A 19,209-nucleotide genomic window follows, 5' to 3' on the forward strand; every position below is an offset into this window, starting at 1 on the left:
GCAGTGTCATTCGCAATTCACTGCAATCCCAGTGTCACTGTAGTTGAACCATGACACACCTGCACAGTTGTAATTTCTATATAATTGATCAATTACAGTGCAATTACACACCTTTCCAAGGCTAATCATTCACAGTTCCGTGCTGTGTTTTACATTGAGTATTTTCAACCACTTTCAGTGACCCAATTTCTTTGAGAAAACGTCAGTGTGTTTGTCTGTGTGCCTGCGAATATTGTTTCTACCCAGCAGTAAACATGCTAATGTGTGGAACTATTTATTACCTTTTAGTGCAATTTCAGCAAACAATGATGCTGTAACTGTAATTATAATGGACCCAGTCTGTTAAGGAGTAATGAATTCCCTTTGAGCTGAAGAACATTCTCATGTCTTAAAGAATATCTGGTACCATATTGGGCTAAAGCAAGAACTTGCTGATGGTTTATTACACTGCCTTGGGCGATTTCTCCTCACAGGTGTCTGGTGTCAAAAGGAAAGTGGTGGTATGGCTCGGACAATTTCGCCAGGTAAAATGAAGTGCAAAACCACTTCTGCCCAGGCGAAACACGCCCGACTCACAATGCCTTTCAATTCAAACGGCTGAACGCAATTCAAACACTGACACTGCGAGTTTGTAACTAGCATGCTCTTCAAACACATAGAAACATGACTATGTTGCTACTTTGATAGTAAAGTGTGCGATTAGTCAACTAGCAGTGAGGCAGACTGTCCACTTTTCTAGTCAGCGCTACACCTATTAAGAATCCATTCAGTGTTTATTCTATTTATATATGCTTGCTGTGGATATGCTGTCTTGTACACAGATATTACAGTTGTAATGACACCTTTATGATGAAATACTTCATTATTTATTTTGCAATGAATTGCTGTGCATCTTACCTCCACTTGTTCATGCTTGGAATCCAAGAAAGGTCCCAGCTATCAAGAAAGAAAGAAACAAAATGATCAGATCACAGCAAGACTACAATTCCCAGCCTGCCCTGGGACACTCTTGAACCTCCCACATCCTGCTCGTCAACCAATCAACTGCTGTCCTCAACGACCGACAGCGATTGAGGCCCTTTGCTACCAAGCAGTCCATCTGGCGCGAAAACAAAGACTAAAAGATCGAGATGGAGGAGAATATTAGCGTTGCACGATGCTTCACTTTCACCAGCGCTAGAGTACAGTGCAGGGCTAACACGCTCCCCACCTCGCCTCCAGCCTGCAGGAGTCTTTTCAGAAGCCGTTTCTTTGTTTTAATAGCTAGCAAGACTGGTAAACGGTGCTCTCAGCAGAAACAATAGCTGGGGTGTGATGACACCAGCGCAGGCTCTAAAGGGTACAGCATGAAAAGTAAAGCCGACTGGGAGCAGATGTATTGACTTTGTTTTTGCAGCGAGAGATATTGCTCACGACACTGAAGGTCATTGTAAGAATCACACCTCCCCATTTCTCAGAGTAGAGCTGCACTCAGAATGTCAATGACAAAGTGTTCAAAATGTTTAAACCACAATATGCTTTTTTCTGGAACTGTTCTGATTGTAGACAAATTATTTTTTAAATTAAAAGTATATATATATGTAGCTACAGAAATAAACTTAATTGTGAAGAGAACATTAAAAAAAACACTTATCCATGACATCATACCCAAAAACTACAAACAAGAAAAATGTGCAGGCTTTCCACGGGCTTGCAGCGATCTTGAGTTTGTCGATAGTGGAGGGTTTAACTTGCTAGTGAAGGCGTGTTCAGCACACAGCTGACCTCATGAACTCGTGTGCGATACTGGAACTCACAGGAGACAAGCAAGCATCTTTCTGGTCAGCGAGTCGTAAGAATGTTTTTGAAAAATAAATAACCCTCCCAATCATTTTAGTGCTTTGCTCCACTACAGAAGTTATCGGCGATTAATTGACAGATTTGATTTATATACATATAAATAAATCTTTCCACCGAGACTTTACTGCAGAAAGCCTTATCGATGTTATATCATCTTGTCTCTCCAGCAAACACTGAAGGACGTAAACAAACCGGACTGTCAACACAGTTCTGACAGTCAAGTACAAGGAGCTCCCTCACCAGCAGGCAGACGTCTGGCTGGTCCCTCTTGATAACTTCAATCAGATCCATCAGGGGCTCGTAGTTCAGGCTGTCCGAGGTGGTGTAGGGGCCGCAGGCCACAAGAACCATGTGCTGCCCGGCCCCTGAGAGACAGAGACAGAGAGAGAGAGAGAGAGTGTTTAATTTTAAAACCTCTTACCTGCTGCCATAAGCCATGTTATTACTGTCTTGCACGTCCTGGGTCATTTCACCTGGAGGGTGAACTTGCCCCCACCCCTTCACTGGCTTCTTTCCAAGAAGGCACTGCTGGGGTGAAATGACCCAGAAAGTGCAAGTGCAAACAGAACCAGCGAATAAGAGAGCTTCCTTTACCCTGCAGCAGAACCAGCTATCAGGGTTCATATTGAACTGTACCCTGCAGCAAGACCAGCTATCAGGGTTCATATTGAACTGTACCCTGCAGTGGAACCAGCTATCAGGGTTCATATTGAACTGTACCCTGCAGCAAAACCAGCTATCAGGGTTCATATTGAACTGTACCCTGCAGTGGAACCAGCTATCAGGGTTCATATTGAACTGTACCCTGCAGTGGAACCAGCTATCAGGGTTCATATTGAACTGTACCCTGCAGCAAAACCAGCTATCAGGGTTCATATTGAACTGTACCCTGCAGTGGAACAGCTATCAGGGTTCATATTGAACTGTACCCTGCAGTGGAACAGCTATTAGGGTTCATATTGTCTGCTGTGTCAGATGTTCATGTTGAAGTCCATGTCTGCTGTGTCAGGTGTTCATATTGAAGCTGCACCTTCGAGACCTGTGTGGCTAGTGGAAGTGCAGGACAGGTAAGGTTTATGGAATTATTCTGTTAGTTACAATTACTAGTGTAAGCACCTGCCCCTTGCAGCACTCTATATACAAAGCACCCAGAGAAACAAGCACCTTGTATCAAAATAATGAGAACTCCAACCCAGATCAGAGCCCCAGCCCCTGTGCTGCCATGGGGAGGTTACGAATTAAGGCACACAAACAGAGCTTGCTGTAACCTAGTGTGGCACCAGAGATTACTTTTAAACTGCAAATGCATTTGCTTTATAGCTGCAGACCTGCACGTGAATGGAAGGAAGTGCCAGACTGGGAAGACTTAGTGAATCCATTTGCTAGAACTGCTTTTCATTTCGGTGTTGTGAACACCCAATTTCAAACCGGCGCCATGGTATCATTGCGTAGTATTTGTACATGCACTGCTGCAGAGTGTGTTATAATCCTGGTGTTGTTCCGAATGGTCTTTACCTTCAAGCAAGTCTTCTTGCGATTGCTCCTGTGGTTTGTGGAATGGAAGTGGCACCCCCTGAATAAAAGAGCACAGACACACAGTGTAAGAACTACACAGCGCTGAGACACTGCCCCACACACACACACAGTGCAAGAACTTGAGACACTGCCCCACACACACACACAGTGTAAGAACTACACAGAGCGCTGAGACACTGCCACACACACACACAGTGTAAGAACTACACAGAGCGCTGAGACACTGCCCCACACACACACACAGTGCAAGAACTACACAGAGCGCTGAGACACTGCCCCACACACACACAGTGTAAGAACTACACAGAGCGCCGAGACACTGCCCCACACACACACACAGTGCAAGAACTACACAGAGCGCTGAGACACTGCCCCACACACACACACAGTGCAAGAACTACACAGAGCGCTGAGACACTGCCCCACACACACACACAGTGTAAGAACTACACAGAGCGCTGAGACACTGCCCCACACACACACACAGTGCAAGAACTACACAGAGCGCTGAGACACTGCCCCACACACACACACAGTGCAAGAACTACACAGAGCGCTGAGACACTGCCCCACACACACACACAGTGTAAGAACTACACAGAGCGCTGAGACACTGCCCCACACACACACACAGTGCAAGAACTACACAGAGCGCTGAGACACTGCCCCACACACACACAGTGCAAGAACTACACAGAGCGCTGAGACACTGCCCCACACACACACAGTGTAAGAACTACACAGAGCGCTGAGACACTGCCCCACACACACACACAGTGCAAGAACTACACAGAGCGCTGAGACACTGCCCACACACACACACAGTGTAAGAACTACACAGAGCGCTGAGACACTGCCCCACACACACACACAGTGCAAGAACTACACAGAGCGCTGAGACACTGCCACACACACACACACAGTGCAAGAACTACACAGAGCGCTGAGACACTGCCCCACACACACACACAGTGCAAGAACTACACAGAGCGCTGAGACACTGCCCACACACACACACAGTGTAAGAACTACACAGAGCGCTGAGACACTGCCCCACACACACACAGTGTAAGAACTACACAGAGCGCTGAGACACTGCCCCACACACACACACAGTGCAAGAACTACACAGAGCGCTGAGACACTGCCCCACACACACACACAGTGCAAGAACTACACAGAGCGCTGAGACACTGCCCCACACACACACACAGTGCAAGAACTACACAGAGCGCTGAGACACTGCCCACACACACACACAGTGCAAGAACTACACAGAGCGCACAGCCCCACACACACACAGTGCAAGAACTACACAGAGCGCTGAGACACTGCCCCACACACACACAGTGCAAGAAATACACAGAGCGCTGAGACACACACACACAGTGCAAGAACTACACAGAGCGCTGAGACACTGAACTACACCGCTGAGACACACACACACACAGTGCAAGAACTACACAGAGCGCAGTGCAAGAGAGCGCTGAGACACTGCCCCACACACACACACAGTGTAAGAACTACACAGAGCGCCGAGACACTGCCCCACACACACACACACAGTGCAAGAACTACACAGAGCGCTGAGACACTGCCCCACACACACACACAGTGCAAGAACTACACAGAGCGCTGACACTGCCCCACACACACACACAGTGCAAGAACTACACAGAGCGCTGAGACACTGCCCCACACACACACACAGTGCAAGAACTACACAGAGCGCTGAGACACTGCCCACACACACACACAGTGCAAGAACTACACAGAGCGCTGAGACACTGCCACACACACACACACAGTGCAAGAACTACACAGAGCGCTGAGACACTGCCCCACACACACACAGTGCAAGAACTACACAGAGCGCTGAGAGACACTGCCCCACACACACACAGTGCAAGAACTACACAGAGCGCTGAGACACTGCCCCACACACACACAGTGTAAGAACTACACAGAGCGCTGAGACACTGCCCACACACACACACAGTGCAAGAACTACACAGAGCGCTGAGACACTGCCCCACACACACACAGTGCAAGAACTACACAGAGCGCTGAGACACTGCCCCACACACACACACAGTGCAAGAACTACACAGAGCGCTGAGACACTGCCCCACACACACACACAGTGCAAGAACTACACAGAGCGCTGAGACACTGAGACACTGCCACACACACACACAGTGCAAGAACTACACAGAGCGCTGAGACACTGCCCCCACACACACACAGTGCAAGAACTACACAGAGCGCTGAGACACTGCACCACACACACACACAGTGCAAGAACTACACAGAGCGCTGAGACACTGCCCCACACACACCACCACACACACACAGAGCGCTGAGACACTGACACAGAGCGCTGAGACACTGCCCCACACACACACACAGTGCAAGAACTACACAGAGCGCTGAGACACTGCCCCCACACACACACACAGTGCAAGAACTACACAGAGCGCTGAGACACTGCCCCACACACACACACAGTGCAAGAACTACACAGAGCGCTGAGACACTGCCACACACACACACACAGTGCAAGAACTACACAGAGCGCTGAGACACTGCCCCACACACACACACAGTGCAAGAACTACACAGAGCGCTGAGACACTGCCCCACACACACACACAGTGCAAGAACTACACAGAGCGCTGAGACACTGCCACCACACACTACACAGCGCTGAGTGCAAGAAATACACAGAGCGCTGAGACACTGCACACACAGTGCAAGAACTACACAGAGCGCTGAGACACTGCCCCACACACACACACACAGTGCAAGAACTACACAGAGCGCTGAGACACTGCCCCACACACACACACAGTGCAAGAACTACACAGAGCGCTGAGACACTGCCCCACACACACACACAGTGCAAGAACTACACAGAGCGCTGAGACACTGCCCCACACACACACAGTGTAAGAACTACACAGAGCGCTGAGACACTGCCACACACACACACAGTGCAAGAACTACACAGAGCGCTGAGACACTGCCCCACACACACAGTGCAAGAACTACACAGAGCGCTGAGACACTGCCCCACACACACACACAGTGCAAGAACTACACAGAGCGCTGAGACACTGCCCCACACACACACACAGTGCAAGAACTACACAGAGCGCTGAGACACTGCCCCACACACACACACAGTGCAAGAACTACACAGAGCGCTGAGACACTGCCCCACACACACACACAGTGCAAGAACTACACAGAGCGCTGAGACACTGCCCCACACACACACACAGTGCAAGAACTACACAGAGCGCTGAGACACTGCCACACATGCACATAGTGCAAGAAATGTAGTCACGGATGTCCCGAGCCCATGTGGTATAAATACCGGGCATGGAGGCCACACAGACAGAGAAGCCTCGAATACCTCCAGGATCACCGTGGACCATCATTGAGTCAGTCTGAAAGCTCTCTCCAGGGGTTCAGGTAATCTGATCAATTGCCTGTCTCTTAATACTAGTGGCACGTACTGTAGCTAAACAATAACGTTCAATGTAGAATGTGACGTGGGTATTGGGAACTAATGAATGGTAAACCTTGTTAAAATGTGAAGCATGGTCTGGTCTCATCCATATAGAATAACAAAGTGACCAAATGATAAGCCTCACACTGGCGACTCTGTGGGACCTCACTCCGACTCTCAAGAACAGCAGGTTTATAATTTAGCAGTGTTTCTATTAAAGTGAAAACCTTATTATCTAAAAGCAAGACGACACTCTATTGTTTCGTTAGGTTTAATTTCTCTAGCTCCAAGCGGCTCCAAATAGCGCACCAGGGCGACCGGTCGGTCAATGAAAGCTTAATTGAGACTCACAAAATAGAAGCCTGCCAATCAATAAAGGATGTTGCATAGGGTGAAGTTGAACCTTTTCTTCATTGTTCAGATTATTATAACAGGCTGCCTCATCTCAAAGCCCTGCTGCTTTACAGAGATGCAGTCCCAGCTCTGGATAGAGATCACACTCACCTCATAGAGTCTGGAAGCCACCAGCCTCCTGCCTGTGCTGTTGATCCCCTCCATCACTACAACCTGGACACACACACAATGACATTCTTTTAGAATTACTATGATCTTTACATTGCACAAAAAAAGGTTAACACTAAAAAAGGCTAACAAGATGCTCGGATACACTGTGAAAAGTGTTGAATTTAAACCAAGGGAAGTAAAGTTAAAACTGTACAATGCACTAGTAAGACCTCATCTTGAATATTGTGTGCAGTTCTGGTCACCTCGCTATAAAAAGGATATTGCTGCTCTAACCTGGACTAAAAGAATTGAATCACACAAAGAAATGTGGCGACCTAATTCAAGCATTCTATTAGTCGACCCAAGGGAACAGGACCAGGGGTCACAAATATTTTGAGTTACACTCAGAAGCTGCTTGATGAGATTTTGGGATCAATAAGCTACTAACAACCAAACGAGCAAGATGGGCCGAATGGCCTCCTCTCGTTTGTAAACTTTCTTATGTTCTTATGTTCTTAATACAGTCACACAGGGTAACAAGTACTAGACACATGCACACATAAACGTTTAAAAGCTGGTATAGAAATGTGATCTTGTAGTAACACATTTTGAGTTACACTCAATCAGCAGCTCTAACCACTTCATTGCATTTAAAGAGCTTTTAGGAAACCAGACACACAACTGATCTTCATAACTTCTCTCACGTTATAATTTGATTTTTTTTTCTCTCAAAGAAAGCTGGATCCTGGAGCCCCATCTCGCCGCGCTCACCTGGCCTGGGAAGAGGGAGTATTCCCGGAGTTCGGAGAGGTCCACTGGCACCTGCATTCCGAACGAGTGTTCCTGATCCCCCTCCAAGATCACAGACTTGGAGTTGAGCTTCCCGTTGCTGTCACAGCCGATCTGACCTAGCAGGGCTACCGGCTCCTACAGGAGAGAAGCACAGGGGCGCTCCATCAGCGAAAAACAAGAAGGTTGTTTTTAACTCGCTTTAACAAGCAGAAATACTGGACATTACACAGAGGCATACCCAAGTTTGTTATTTAAATCAATTTCTACTAAAACAAAAAAACTGTACCACACCAACACATTACAACAGGGCTGATCTTGATCTGGAGAAAATACGCTTCCAAATGTTGCATCTGCGACCCAATCAGCTATAAGCAGGGCCCATAGAAAATCACACATGCAATTAAAGTGCAGAATCCAGCAAAAACTATCAACCCTCTGCAATGTTCCCATCTGATATAACAATGCAGTATTAATCAATATGAATATACCCGCAGTGTTCAGTGACGATGACGTGGGAGACGTGTGCTCCAGGTGTGCTGTCTAGCGTGATGATGATGTGTAAGACTCTTTGCTGTGCTCCAGGTGTGCTGTCTAGCGTGATGATGATGTGTAAGACTCTTTGCTGTGCTCCAGGTGTGCTGTCTAGCGTGATGATGTGTAAGACTCTTTGCTGTTCTCCAGGTGTGCTGTCTAGCGTGATAATGATGTGTAAGACTCTTTGCTGTGCTCCAGGTGTGCTGTCTAGCGTGATGATGATGTGTAAGACTCTTTGCTGTGCTCCAGGTGTGCTGTCTAGTGTGATGATGACGTGTAAGATTTGTAACTCCCATCAGATGAGTAATTGTATCACATTAAGGGTTTAATTGCAGTATTAGTTTGCCCCTCAATACCATATCCCCACCACCCACAATTCTCTGAATATCGGTGGTGGTCCTGACCGAATACCCCCTGGCCTGCTCCCCTGTCTGCCCCTCAGCCGGGTCCTGCCAGCTGTGCTGAGGGTTCAGCTTGCCCTCTCTCTAAACAGGTCTGCTGCGTGCAGTCAGTGACTCGTTACCTGCGCAGGTGCACAGGTCGATGAGAACTCCTCGATGTTGAAATGGTTCTTCAGCACATCACCCAGGTCTTCAATCTTGCACATCAAAACTAAAAATAAAACACGTCAATTCAGTGATTAGTCACAACACACATCTGCAAGACCAACAGTAAAGCCACAGGGAAACGTGTTGCTGTCCAAACAGGGAAATGTTTTGAATGCGTAGGTTTAAACACCTATTATATCCTGCCACTGCACAACGCATCCCAGTGGCACGGAATACAACTGCTGAAGTGCTGGACTGTGACAGACTAACACACTATACTCCTTAATGAGACAGGAGAGCCTGTGTGCATGGGAACTATAACATCACTGTTAATCAAGAAGGATTTACTTCTAGCCGAGTAGTGCATCACAGTACACAACCTCACCAGATACGTGGTGCAGGTCAACCTCCCCTTTGAAAACATCTACTTTCTAATTTTTTTTTATTTTTATTATTATTTATTCAAGAATTTAACCCAATGAGAACGAGATCTCATTTACAAGGGGGTCCTGTCAACAAACATCTTAATCTATATAAAGAAAAAAGCTTGTCAGTCTCTCTGCTCCATCATGCATTGGGACCCCGCAGGAACCAGAGCAGCCAGACTCTGCACAGCCTCCTCTTTCATCCAGGGGAAGGTCCAGGGCTGGGTTTGGATCCAACATTTTGCCCCCCCCCCTCCCCCCTCCAGGGTACTTACTTTAGTAACCCCATTGCTGGATCACTACAGAAACCATGTATCTCAAATTAATGAAACCCACTAAACCAAAAAAATCAATACAAAATGGCAAAAAAAAAAACAAAAAAAGAGAAAGGGGTCTGAGTGCACTGGGCGACACCCAAGATCAGTAAACCATAAGGCTACCGTTCCCCAGTTTGTCATGCATGAAATACTGAATTTTCCCGGGCAGCGTCGGGTACTTCCGCTAGTATACAATACAACACCACAGTATCATGTGTGGTACTGACTTAATCATTTTAGGAGTCAAAAGCAAAGGACATTCACCCAAACATGTGTGGATCCTTAATCAGGATCATTTACAACAACAACTAAAACATTTAAAAAGAGAGACGATTAAATGTACTCCTTATATCCTGCTTAAAAGAGCGAACGGTTTTTGGGAGCCGACAGACAAAGGACATTTCACACAAACATGTTCTTGCAGGGCTTCAAACCCGCACCAGTCCCGGGTTCAGATGTCCCCTTGCTTATTCTTGAAATGTCCAGGTAGATGCCGGGAGTTTGAACAATCAGGCTAAATCTGCTCTGAATTAACAGATAGCATTCTCAAGTCTGTAGGGTTACTAATGGGAGTTGTTCATGCAGCTATAAGGGAGGCATTACTTAAAATAAAACTCTGGGCTGGCTGCATAAAACATTAAAGTACTGAGTTAAAACTAATACAAACCTTCCCTTAACTAGGGTATTGTTTTAAATGTTTTAGGTGGTTTCTGCTACACCTTTAAACTGAGGGGAGAATTAACTTGGGGCGTTTTAAGCAATTGGTTCCTGATCATTTCAAATGATACACTGAATTGATGGTAGTTCTGAAACCCAGGACTGGGGGCAGTGTATAAATGTGCATGTGTGATGTGTTGCTGGTCAGTGTCCCCTGTTCAATGTCATCAGAACGATGCAGAGCAGCGTCAGGGCTCTGATACACACTGACCCTCTCTGATGCAGAGCAGCGTCAGGGCTCTGATACACACTGACCCTCTCTGATGCAGAGCAGCGTCAGGGCTCTGATACACACTGACCCTCCTCACAGTGACCCTCACCCTCTCTGATGCAGAGCAGCGTCAGGGCTCTGATACACACTGACCCTCTCTGATGCAGAGCAGCGTCAGGGCTCTGATACACACTGACCCTCTCTGATGCAGAGCAGCGTCAGGGCTCTGATACACAGTGACCCTCACCCTCTCTGATGCACAGCAGCGTCAGGGCTCTGATACACACTGACCCTCTCTGATGCAGAGCAGCGTCAGGGCTCTGATACACACTGACCCTCCTCACAGTGACCCTCACCCTCTCTGATGCAGAGCAGCGTCAGGGCTCTGATACACACTGACCCTCTCTGATGCAGAGCAGCGTCAGGGCTCTGATACACACTGACCCTCTCTGATGCAGAGCAGCGTCAGGGCTCTGATACACACTGACCCTCCTCACAGTGACCCTCACCCTCTCTGATGCAGAGCAGCGTCAGGGCTCTGATACACACTGACCCTCCTCACAGTGACCCTCACCCTCTCTGATGCAGAGCAGCGTCAGGGCTCTGATACACACCGACCCTCCTCACAGTGACCCTCACCCTCTCTGATGCAGAGCAGCATCAGCGCTCTGATACACACTGACCCTCTCTGATGCAGAGCAGCGTCAGGGCTCTGATACACACTGACCCTCTCTGTTGCAGAGCAGTGTCAGGGCTCTGATACACACTGACCCTCCTCACAGTGACGCTCACCATCTGTGATATCCTGCAGCTTCTGGAACATAAACTTGTAGCTCTTGGTGACAGAGTCTTCTCCCCCATGGTAGAGCTGCACCTGGGTACTGCTGCCCCCTTGCCCCCTCCAGGTGCCCTGCACAGCCCCGAATGAGCAGACCATCTCCCCACGACTGCCACGGGAGCCGTACTTCTGAGAGGGAGTGGCACTGGAAACAGAACACAGTCAATTCAGAGCACAGCACTGTCGCTGCACAGCACAGCGCACATCCAAGTTATATCTTATGAAATTTCCAAATGTAGGCAAAATACTGCAATGGTGCTTTTCATTCATCCATGTCTTCCGAACTACGCAGATCATGGTTCAAGTAAGGGAAGCGACACAAAGGATTAGGAAACCTTCAGCACAAAATCAAGAATCCAACATGGACACAATCTGTACAGTTACAGAGTTTCAATTTCAAAAATCAATGAAATGGGAGAGGGGTTGCCGATGGTGAATCAATAAGGCATGTGATCGCCATAGACACTGATGCGGACATCGATTAAATACATTCGAAATCAATAGACAAGCTTGAGACAAACATGGCTGACTATCCACTGGCTGTTTATCGCAGACATGCCGTGCTCCGACAGCTGGGGAGAGAACCCGGCTCAGGGTACCTGGGGGAGAAGCTGGCTGGGGATAAGAGCAGGCGAGGGCTGGGGGCCGCAGACAGGCTCCTCTTGGACTGCGGATTATCTGGGGTGGACAAGGCCCTCTTCTGGGAGCCCTGGAACACAACACTGGCTGTTAGTTTAGCTTCAGGATTGAACATGTTCAAAATGTTTAACCCTTAACAAACTGGGAGTGCTTGTTACCAATCAGAGGAGCCATCGTGAGATTCCCTGCATCACGGTTTTGCTTATATTGATTACCGGCATGTATCTGTGTTCAACACTGTGTGTGTACAGCACGTCACTGTCTACAGAAAACAATACTGAACATGACATAATTTGGAGGGTAGGCTGAGACCATGAAAATGTGGAGCAGCCAGACTTAAACCCTTCCTCTTGCTGCCCACACCGGCTCAGCACAGTTGTAGCAGTTACTTGAATATGACACACAAGGACATGCCTTGCAGCTGAAGAGTTCAAAGCAGGTCCTGGGATTCAGAACTACCCTCATTGAAGTATACCATTGAAATAATCAGAAGCCTGGATGCTAAATAACACCCATTACAGCTGCATGAACAACTCCTATTAGTAACCCTATGGGCAGAGTCAGATTTACTCATGCTGTGATGAGAAGTTTGATCAGTGAACTCAGATTTACTATGTGTCTAAATGTTCAAACTCCTAGCACCGGGTCAACTCAGCACATACTGTAGATAATCAAGGGGAGTTCTGAATCCCAGGACTGGGTGCAGGGAGTCGCAGCTTCTAACCCCGCCTCAGAGACCATCAGAGTAAACTATTGCATCCATTTCATTTCATTCAAGGGTGCATTGTGAGAATACTGACAGCAATGAAAAGCACACTGTAGGGATAGGGACAGCATGGGACATGCTACACCAAGTGACCAGATTGAGGGGCATGGCTCCACTAAGAGACCAGCCTGTGCGAGGGGCGTGGCTCCACTAAGAGACCAGCCTGTGCGAGGGGCGTGGCTCCACTAAGAGACCAGCCTGTGCAAGGGGCGTGGCTCCACTAAGAGACCAGCCTGTGCGAGGGGCGTGGCTCCACTAAGAGACCAGCCTGTGCGAGGGGCGTGGCTACACAGTTTACAGCCTGTGTTGAGGGTGATCTCAAACGCTCACTTACTTTAGCTGGGGTAGAGTACGAGTCCAACAAATCCTCCTCTTCCACCTCTGCTTGCATCCTGATCAGTGCAGTTAAGGGGTTTCACTCACAACCAGAAAAAACACCTGAAGTCTATAAAGCCAGCACAGTAACTCCAGTAAATCTCATCTAACATGCATCACCGTCACTTCATAGCTCTCACGTCATGTTAAACGTGGGATTGATTTTTATGGTATTTTTCCATTGCGTTTGTGAACAGTAGACTGGCAACCATCTCTGCAGTCTTTTCTGCACTGAATTAAAGGAACTCAGCCGACACACTGGAGCTGCTTCTGGGAGTCCGAGTCCTTTTATTTCTGAAATTATAGATATATATATATATATTTTTTTTTAAACAGACCATTCTAAATGTTTGCTCTTCATTTCCTTTAAAAGAACTCAACCTCCCATATGCCCTACACATTGACTCGCACTGGAGCACCAATGCCTGCTTTCCTATGACTGGTGTGTTTTCAACGGTGGCTTCACTCCTTCGTGCAAGCTGATGGGAGTGTAGCGCTGAAGGATGCAAGGAGCGATCCATAAATAGCATTAACGAGGGGTCTGGATGCAGGTTTCATTGGTTCAATTAAACAATTTAAAAACAAAGACCAGGACTGGAAGGGTCAGCGTTGGCCATCCCTGCTTTTCTCTGTCCGTTTGCTGCTTCACATCTAGAGTTCAACACAATGAGCACATGGCTGGCAGTGTTGGTGATGCCATTCCCGGCTGCTTTCACAGACCCTGATTAGCACTAATCTTGGTCTGCCTCAGCAGACACAGACACGTCTGGTACTGTGATGGCATTCCCTGTGTGATACAAGGTATCTGGTACTGCGATGGCTGGACCTCACTGATGCCAGGAGTCAGTGTACGTGAACGAGGCTGTAAGAAAGGATACTGCTCTTGCATGTTGAAGTCTCTGGTGTTAGACGTCCGGTGCTCCTTCTTCACTGCAGTCTGCCTGGACTTCCCCACCTTCTTATTCAGCACCTGCAAGAGTCCCCCTTCTCACATCACTTCTCATTTAGATTCCTCTTTTCAGTGTGTCTGTCATACTGTGCATGAACACCAGAACTGCCTTGATTGTGCACCAGTTTATCACACACTGCGAGCCTCCTAGGGTTACACTGGGCTACAATCCGATAAACTTTCTTTTATATGAATATTTTAAACCCTCTATATCATATATGACTCTTGTTAACCCTTCAGGAACTCTGTACTGTAAGTTATACTGCAAGTTATTTAAATGTGCTTTTCTGTGCTCTTATCCATTCGTATTATCAGTGCATGTACTACAGTCTAACAAACACTACAGTATCACAATACAACAGAAGAACAAAAGTAATAGAAATGAAGGTCTCTTCTGCACTCAAGATGTTTTCTATTCTTCAGTAAACACTGATGCAGCCTCTCTCCCCCTCCCTCCCCCCTCCTCACCTCGAGTTCAAAGAGGTGCAGGTTGTCCAGGGACAGAGCCAGGCCTCCTCGTGTCGTGCTGAACGCCACCCACTCCAGCACCACCTCATCTCCCTGAATCCTGTGTGTGATGCACTGCTCCAGCACTGAGGACAAGAGAGAGATGTGAGGACCACAGCAACACAGGACACTAGCAGAGACAGGACTGGGTACAATACAAGAGAGAGGACTGTAGCTTCCCCACGTTATCTAACAGTAAAGACTCTCTATGTAGTTTAAGTGTCGTAGGGTAACGGCTACTGAGCTACGAGCTCCCAAAGTGGACATGAAGCCAGCAGTGGCATCCCTTCAGCGCCCCGGAACTCTAGGAACAGCAGGTGCACACCTGAGCTTCAATGTGTTATAATGCTATGTGTTTTCCAAGTCTGTTTAAAAAGTAAAAATTGTGTAATATATCCTTCTACTTAAATACAGCACGCTGTACCCTTAAACATGGCACACGAGAGAGGAAGAGAAGTAAGAGGCAAATGAAAACATGCAGGAGAAATGCATTCTAATGCAGGCGAGCACGCAGGTGAAATGCATTCTAATGCAGGGGAGCATGCAGGTGAAATGCATTCTAATGCAGGGGAGCATGCAGGTGAAATGCATTCTAATGCAGGGGGCATGCAGGTGAAATGCATTCTAATGCAGGCGAGCATGCAGGTGAAATGCATTCTAATGCAGGGGAGCACGCAGGTGAAATGCATTCTAATGCAGGGGAGCATGCAGGTGAAATGCATTCTAATGCAGGCGCGCACGCAGGTGAAATGCATTCTAATGCAGGCGAGCACGCAGGTGAAATGCATTCTAATGCAGGCGAGCATGCAGGTGAAATGCATTCTAATGCAGGGGAGCATGCAGGTGAAACGCATTCTAATGCAGGGGAGCATGCAGGTGAAATGCATTCTAATGCAGGGGAGCATTCTAATGCAGGGGGCATGCAGGTGAAATGCATTCTAATGCAGGCGAGCATGCAGGTGAAATGCATTCTAATGCAGGGGAGCATGCAGGTGAAATGCATTCTAATGCAGGGGAGCATGCAGGTGAAACGCATTCTAATGCAGGGGAGCATGCAGGTGAAATGCATTCTAATGCAGGGGAGCATGCAGGTGAAATGCATTCTAATGCAGGCGAGCATGCAGGTGAAATGCATTCTAATGCAGGCGAGCACGCAGGTGAAATGCATTCTAATGCAGGGGAGCACGCAGGTGAAATGCATTCTAATGCAGGCAGGTGAAATGCATGCAGGTGAAATGCATTCTAATGCAGGGGAGCACGCAGGTGAAATGCATTCTAATGCAGGGGAGCATGCAGGTGAAATGCATTCTAATGCAGGGGAGCATGCAGGTGAAATGCATTCTAATGCAGGCGAGCATGCAGGTGAAATGCATTCTAATGCAGGCGAGCATGCAGGTGAAATACATTCTAATGCAGGTGAATTGCATTCTAATGCAGGTGAAATGCATGCAGGGGAGCATGCAGGTAATGCATGCAGGTGAAATGCATTATAATGCAGGGGGCATGCAGGTGAAATGCATTCTAATACAGGAGTGATTAAACCAGCTTACTATGTACAGGCAGCAGCTTTGGGGGTTTCTTAGTAACAGTAGATTAGTTAATTAGTAGATTGTGATTAATTATTGTTTAGTTAGTCCTATAAAATGTATCAGCTCCCCTCTGTGTTTATTAACAGTGAAAAAAAAAACGCTGTCAATAGTTTAACAGCGGAGCTACAGAAAGAGAAACGTTTCTATTTTATTGTAACTTTGGAGAAAAGGCAACAGGTCGTTTTTTGAGCAGCTAAAATCCGGTTTTAAAATGTACCCATTCTGACTATACTGGCCATGGCTAAGCGGTAAGGTACCCGTCTGTATAAATACTGTAGAAACAGATTCACTCACTTTTATCCAGCAGATCGTCCTCGCATTTTATATCGAACACGGCCAGCTCTTCGGAGATATGCTCGCTGGTGGGGACCGGCATCGCTTCGGGTTTACAAAACAACGACAAAAAACCAGCGTGCACTCCGGAAACTGAAATGTGTTTACAGAAGAACACAAAACCTAAATGCAGCTCTTTGTTTTGTTTTCACTAACGATCTTGGGTTTTGTAATCTGTGTTTACTTGAATTAAGACGAGTTATTTGAAATATTCCGCCTGACTCTTCTACTGCCGCGAAAACAACAATCTCCCGCCGTCTTCAAACACATTTACGGCAACCCCTTAGCAACCAACCAGCGCAGGTTTCCAGGGCAGGAGGCGGAATTGGGCGCTTAGCAACCGGGGCGTTACCCCAGCAACTAACCCAGAGCAGTGATGGGTAAATTCCATCTTTACAATTAACATTTAAAACATATGTAAATAAAACAAACGCAGTGTACTTCAAACACATCACAACAATAATGATATATATATATATATATATATATATATATATATATATATATATATATATATATATATATATATATATTAGTGTGTATATTCTGTAGCATACATGTATTTTTTTCTTCTTTTCCTTCCCCTTCTCCTCCCTGTGTGAGGAGCCTGTCTCCCCCTGTCCCTCAGGCTGGGGCTGCCTCTTCTATGCAGCTTCTTTCCTCTCCAAAGAGAAGTGGGGGGGTTTTCTGGGTCTGGCAAGTCCGGGAATTCTGTGCGGGGATGTTGTGTTTTTGGGAGGAAGGCATCCCTTATATTCTTCTATTTAGTGCAGTGCAGTAGAAAGCGTCTCTCTGTCTCGACCTGATTGAGCTGACAGCGATCACACAGCCTGCTGTGCGTGTGGGTGCTTGTGTTGTGTATAATCTGGTTGACTCTGATTGTGTGTGTTAGGGTAGAGCTGTCCTGAAGCTGGCTGGTGTTTGCGTGGCTCAGTGCAGGGCTCAGAGGGAAGTCTTCTCTGGGCTCTGCTCCTGGTATGGCAGGGCTTTATGGGGGTAAGAGTTTATGTTACTGTTTTTTACATAGAGCCAAATTTGAAGTGCTCTTTTTTGGATATTAATCAATCGTGGGTATTGGCCTAATTCAGCCCTGCATGCATTGTTTGGAGTTTTCCTTTGCATTTGCAGGACGTTTTTGCAGAGCTCTGACGCAGGGCTTCTGCTGGGTGTTTGTCCCATTTTGTAAAATCCTGCTCTGTGAGCGGACCCCACACTGCACTGGCATACAGGGCCATGGGTTGGGTCACACTTTCAAATTTTTTTTTGCCAAATTTTAATTGGGATCTTTTCTATTAAATTTTCGCTTCATAGCATAAAATGCCCTGCTTGCTTTTTCTTTCAGTGCGTTCCCTGCCCGGTTGAAGCTCCCTGACACACTGATTTCCAGGTCTAAGTATGTGTAGTGTGCTCTGTGTTCAGAAGTGTTTTTGCCCAGAGTGAAGTGGTACTTATTTCCCTGAGATCTGGCTTTCTTCTGGAATATCATGACTGTGGTGTTGTTCATGTTTACTGCCAGGGCCCAGGTGTGACAGTGCTGCTCTAGCAGTGCCAGGCTCTGCTGCAGCCCCTGCTCTGTGGGGGACAGCAGGGCCAGGTCATCTGTGTAGAGCAGGCATTGAATTTCTGTGTCATGCAGAGAGAGGCCAGGGGCTGCAGGCTGCTCCAGCACTGTGGCCAGCTCGTTGATGTAGATGTCGAACAGTGTTGGGCTCAGACTGCAGCCCTCACTCCAAGCCCCTGGCTTTCCTAGTCTGAAGGGCTGCAGCTTCTCCTTTAGCTCCTGCTCAGCGATCGGGGAGACCAGGGGTTTGGATTGTCTTTAATTGACAATTCCATTAGTTTTAGTTTTTCACAGATATCGTTTGTTTAATATCTGTTCATTCTGTGGTATTGTCGTGTAGTTTTTTCAAAATGTTCTTTCCATGTGTTTCCATTTTGAATCGCCAATTCGTCAGGTTTTGATTTATTCAGTTTGTTCCAATTTTCTCAGAATTTATTTGAGTGAATGGACTCCACGATTTCTGTCAGTTGTTTATTGGTGTGGTTGTTGTTTTTCTTTTTGAGTGTGTGTTTGTAATTATTTAATGTCTCCCCGTAACTGAGGCGTAGATCTTGGTTGTCTGTGTTTTTGACTGATAATTGTCAAAGCTGTTTTCTTAAATTCTTACAATCTTTGTCAAACCAATTGTCGTTTTTAAATTTTTTTCTGTTTAGTGTTCCTATTTACATGTATTATGTATGTGTGTGTGTGTATATATATATATATATATATATAA

At 46.9% G+C, this 19,209-nt stretch overlaps 1 protein-coding gene across 1 annotated transcript in view; it reads right to left on the reverse strand.

Moving 5' to 3' along the window:
- Positions 1 to 17,186, reverse strand: part of LOC121306277 (DNA polymerase alpha subunit B-like) — a 36,343-nt gene extending 19,157 nt beyond the window's left edge. Inside the window, exons 1-12 of the mRNA XM_041238018.1 lie at positions 16,895 to 17,186; positions 14,973 to 15,097; positions 14,434 to 14,525; positions 13,515 to 13,572; positions 12,375 to 12,484; positions 11,730 to 11,920; positions 9,243 to 9,331; positions 8,165 to 8,320; positions 7,394 to 7,456; positions 3,355 to 3,412; positions 2,080 to 2,204; positions 886 to 936 (exon numbers count right to left, since the gene is read on the reverse strand). Coding sequence (XP_041093952.1) covers positions 886 to 936; positions 2,080 to 2,204; positions 3,355 to 3,412; positions 7,394 to 7,456; positions 8,165 to 8,320; positions 9,243 to 9,331; positions 11,730 to 11,920; positions 12,375 to 12,484; positions 13,515 to 13,572; positions 14,434 to 14,525; positions 14,973 to 15,097; positions 16,895 to 16,976 — 1,200 coding nt within the window. The 5' untranslated portion in view covers positions 16,977 to 17,186. The remainder of the gene's footprint in view (positions 1 to 885; positions 937 to 2,079; positions 2,205 to 3,354; positions 3,413 to 7,393; positions 7,457 to 8,164; positions 8,321 to 9,242; positions 9,332 to 11,729; positions 11,921 to 12,374; positions 12,485 to 13,514; positions 13,573 to 14,433; positions 14,526 to 14,972; positions 15,098 to 16,894) is intronic.
- Between the last annotated feature and the right edge of the window lie 2,023 nt (positions 17,187 to 19,209).

The sequence above is a fragment of the Polyodon spathula genome, chromosome 47 (assembly GCF_017654505.1).
Source record: "Polyodon spathula isolate WHYD16114869_AA chromosome 47, ASM1765450v1, whole genome shotgun sequence".
Lineage (NCBI taxonomy): Eukaryota > Metazoa > Chordata > Actinopteri > Acipenseriformes > Polyodontidae > Polyodon > Polyodon spathula.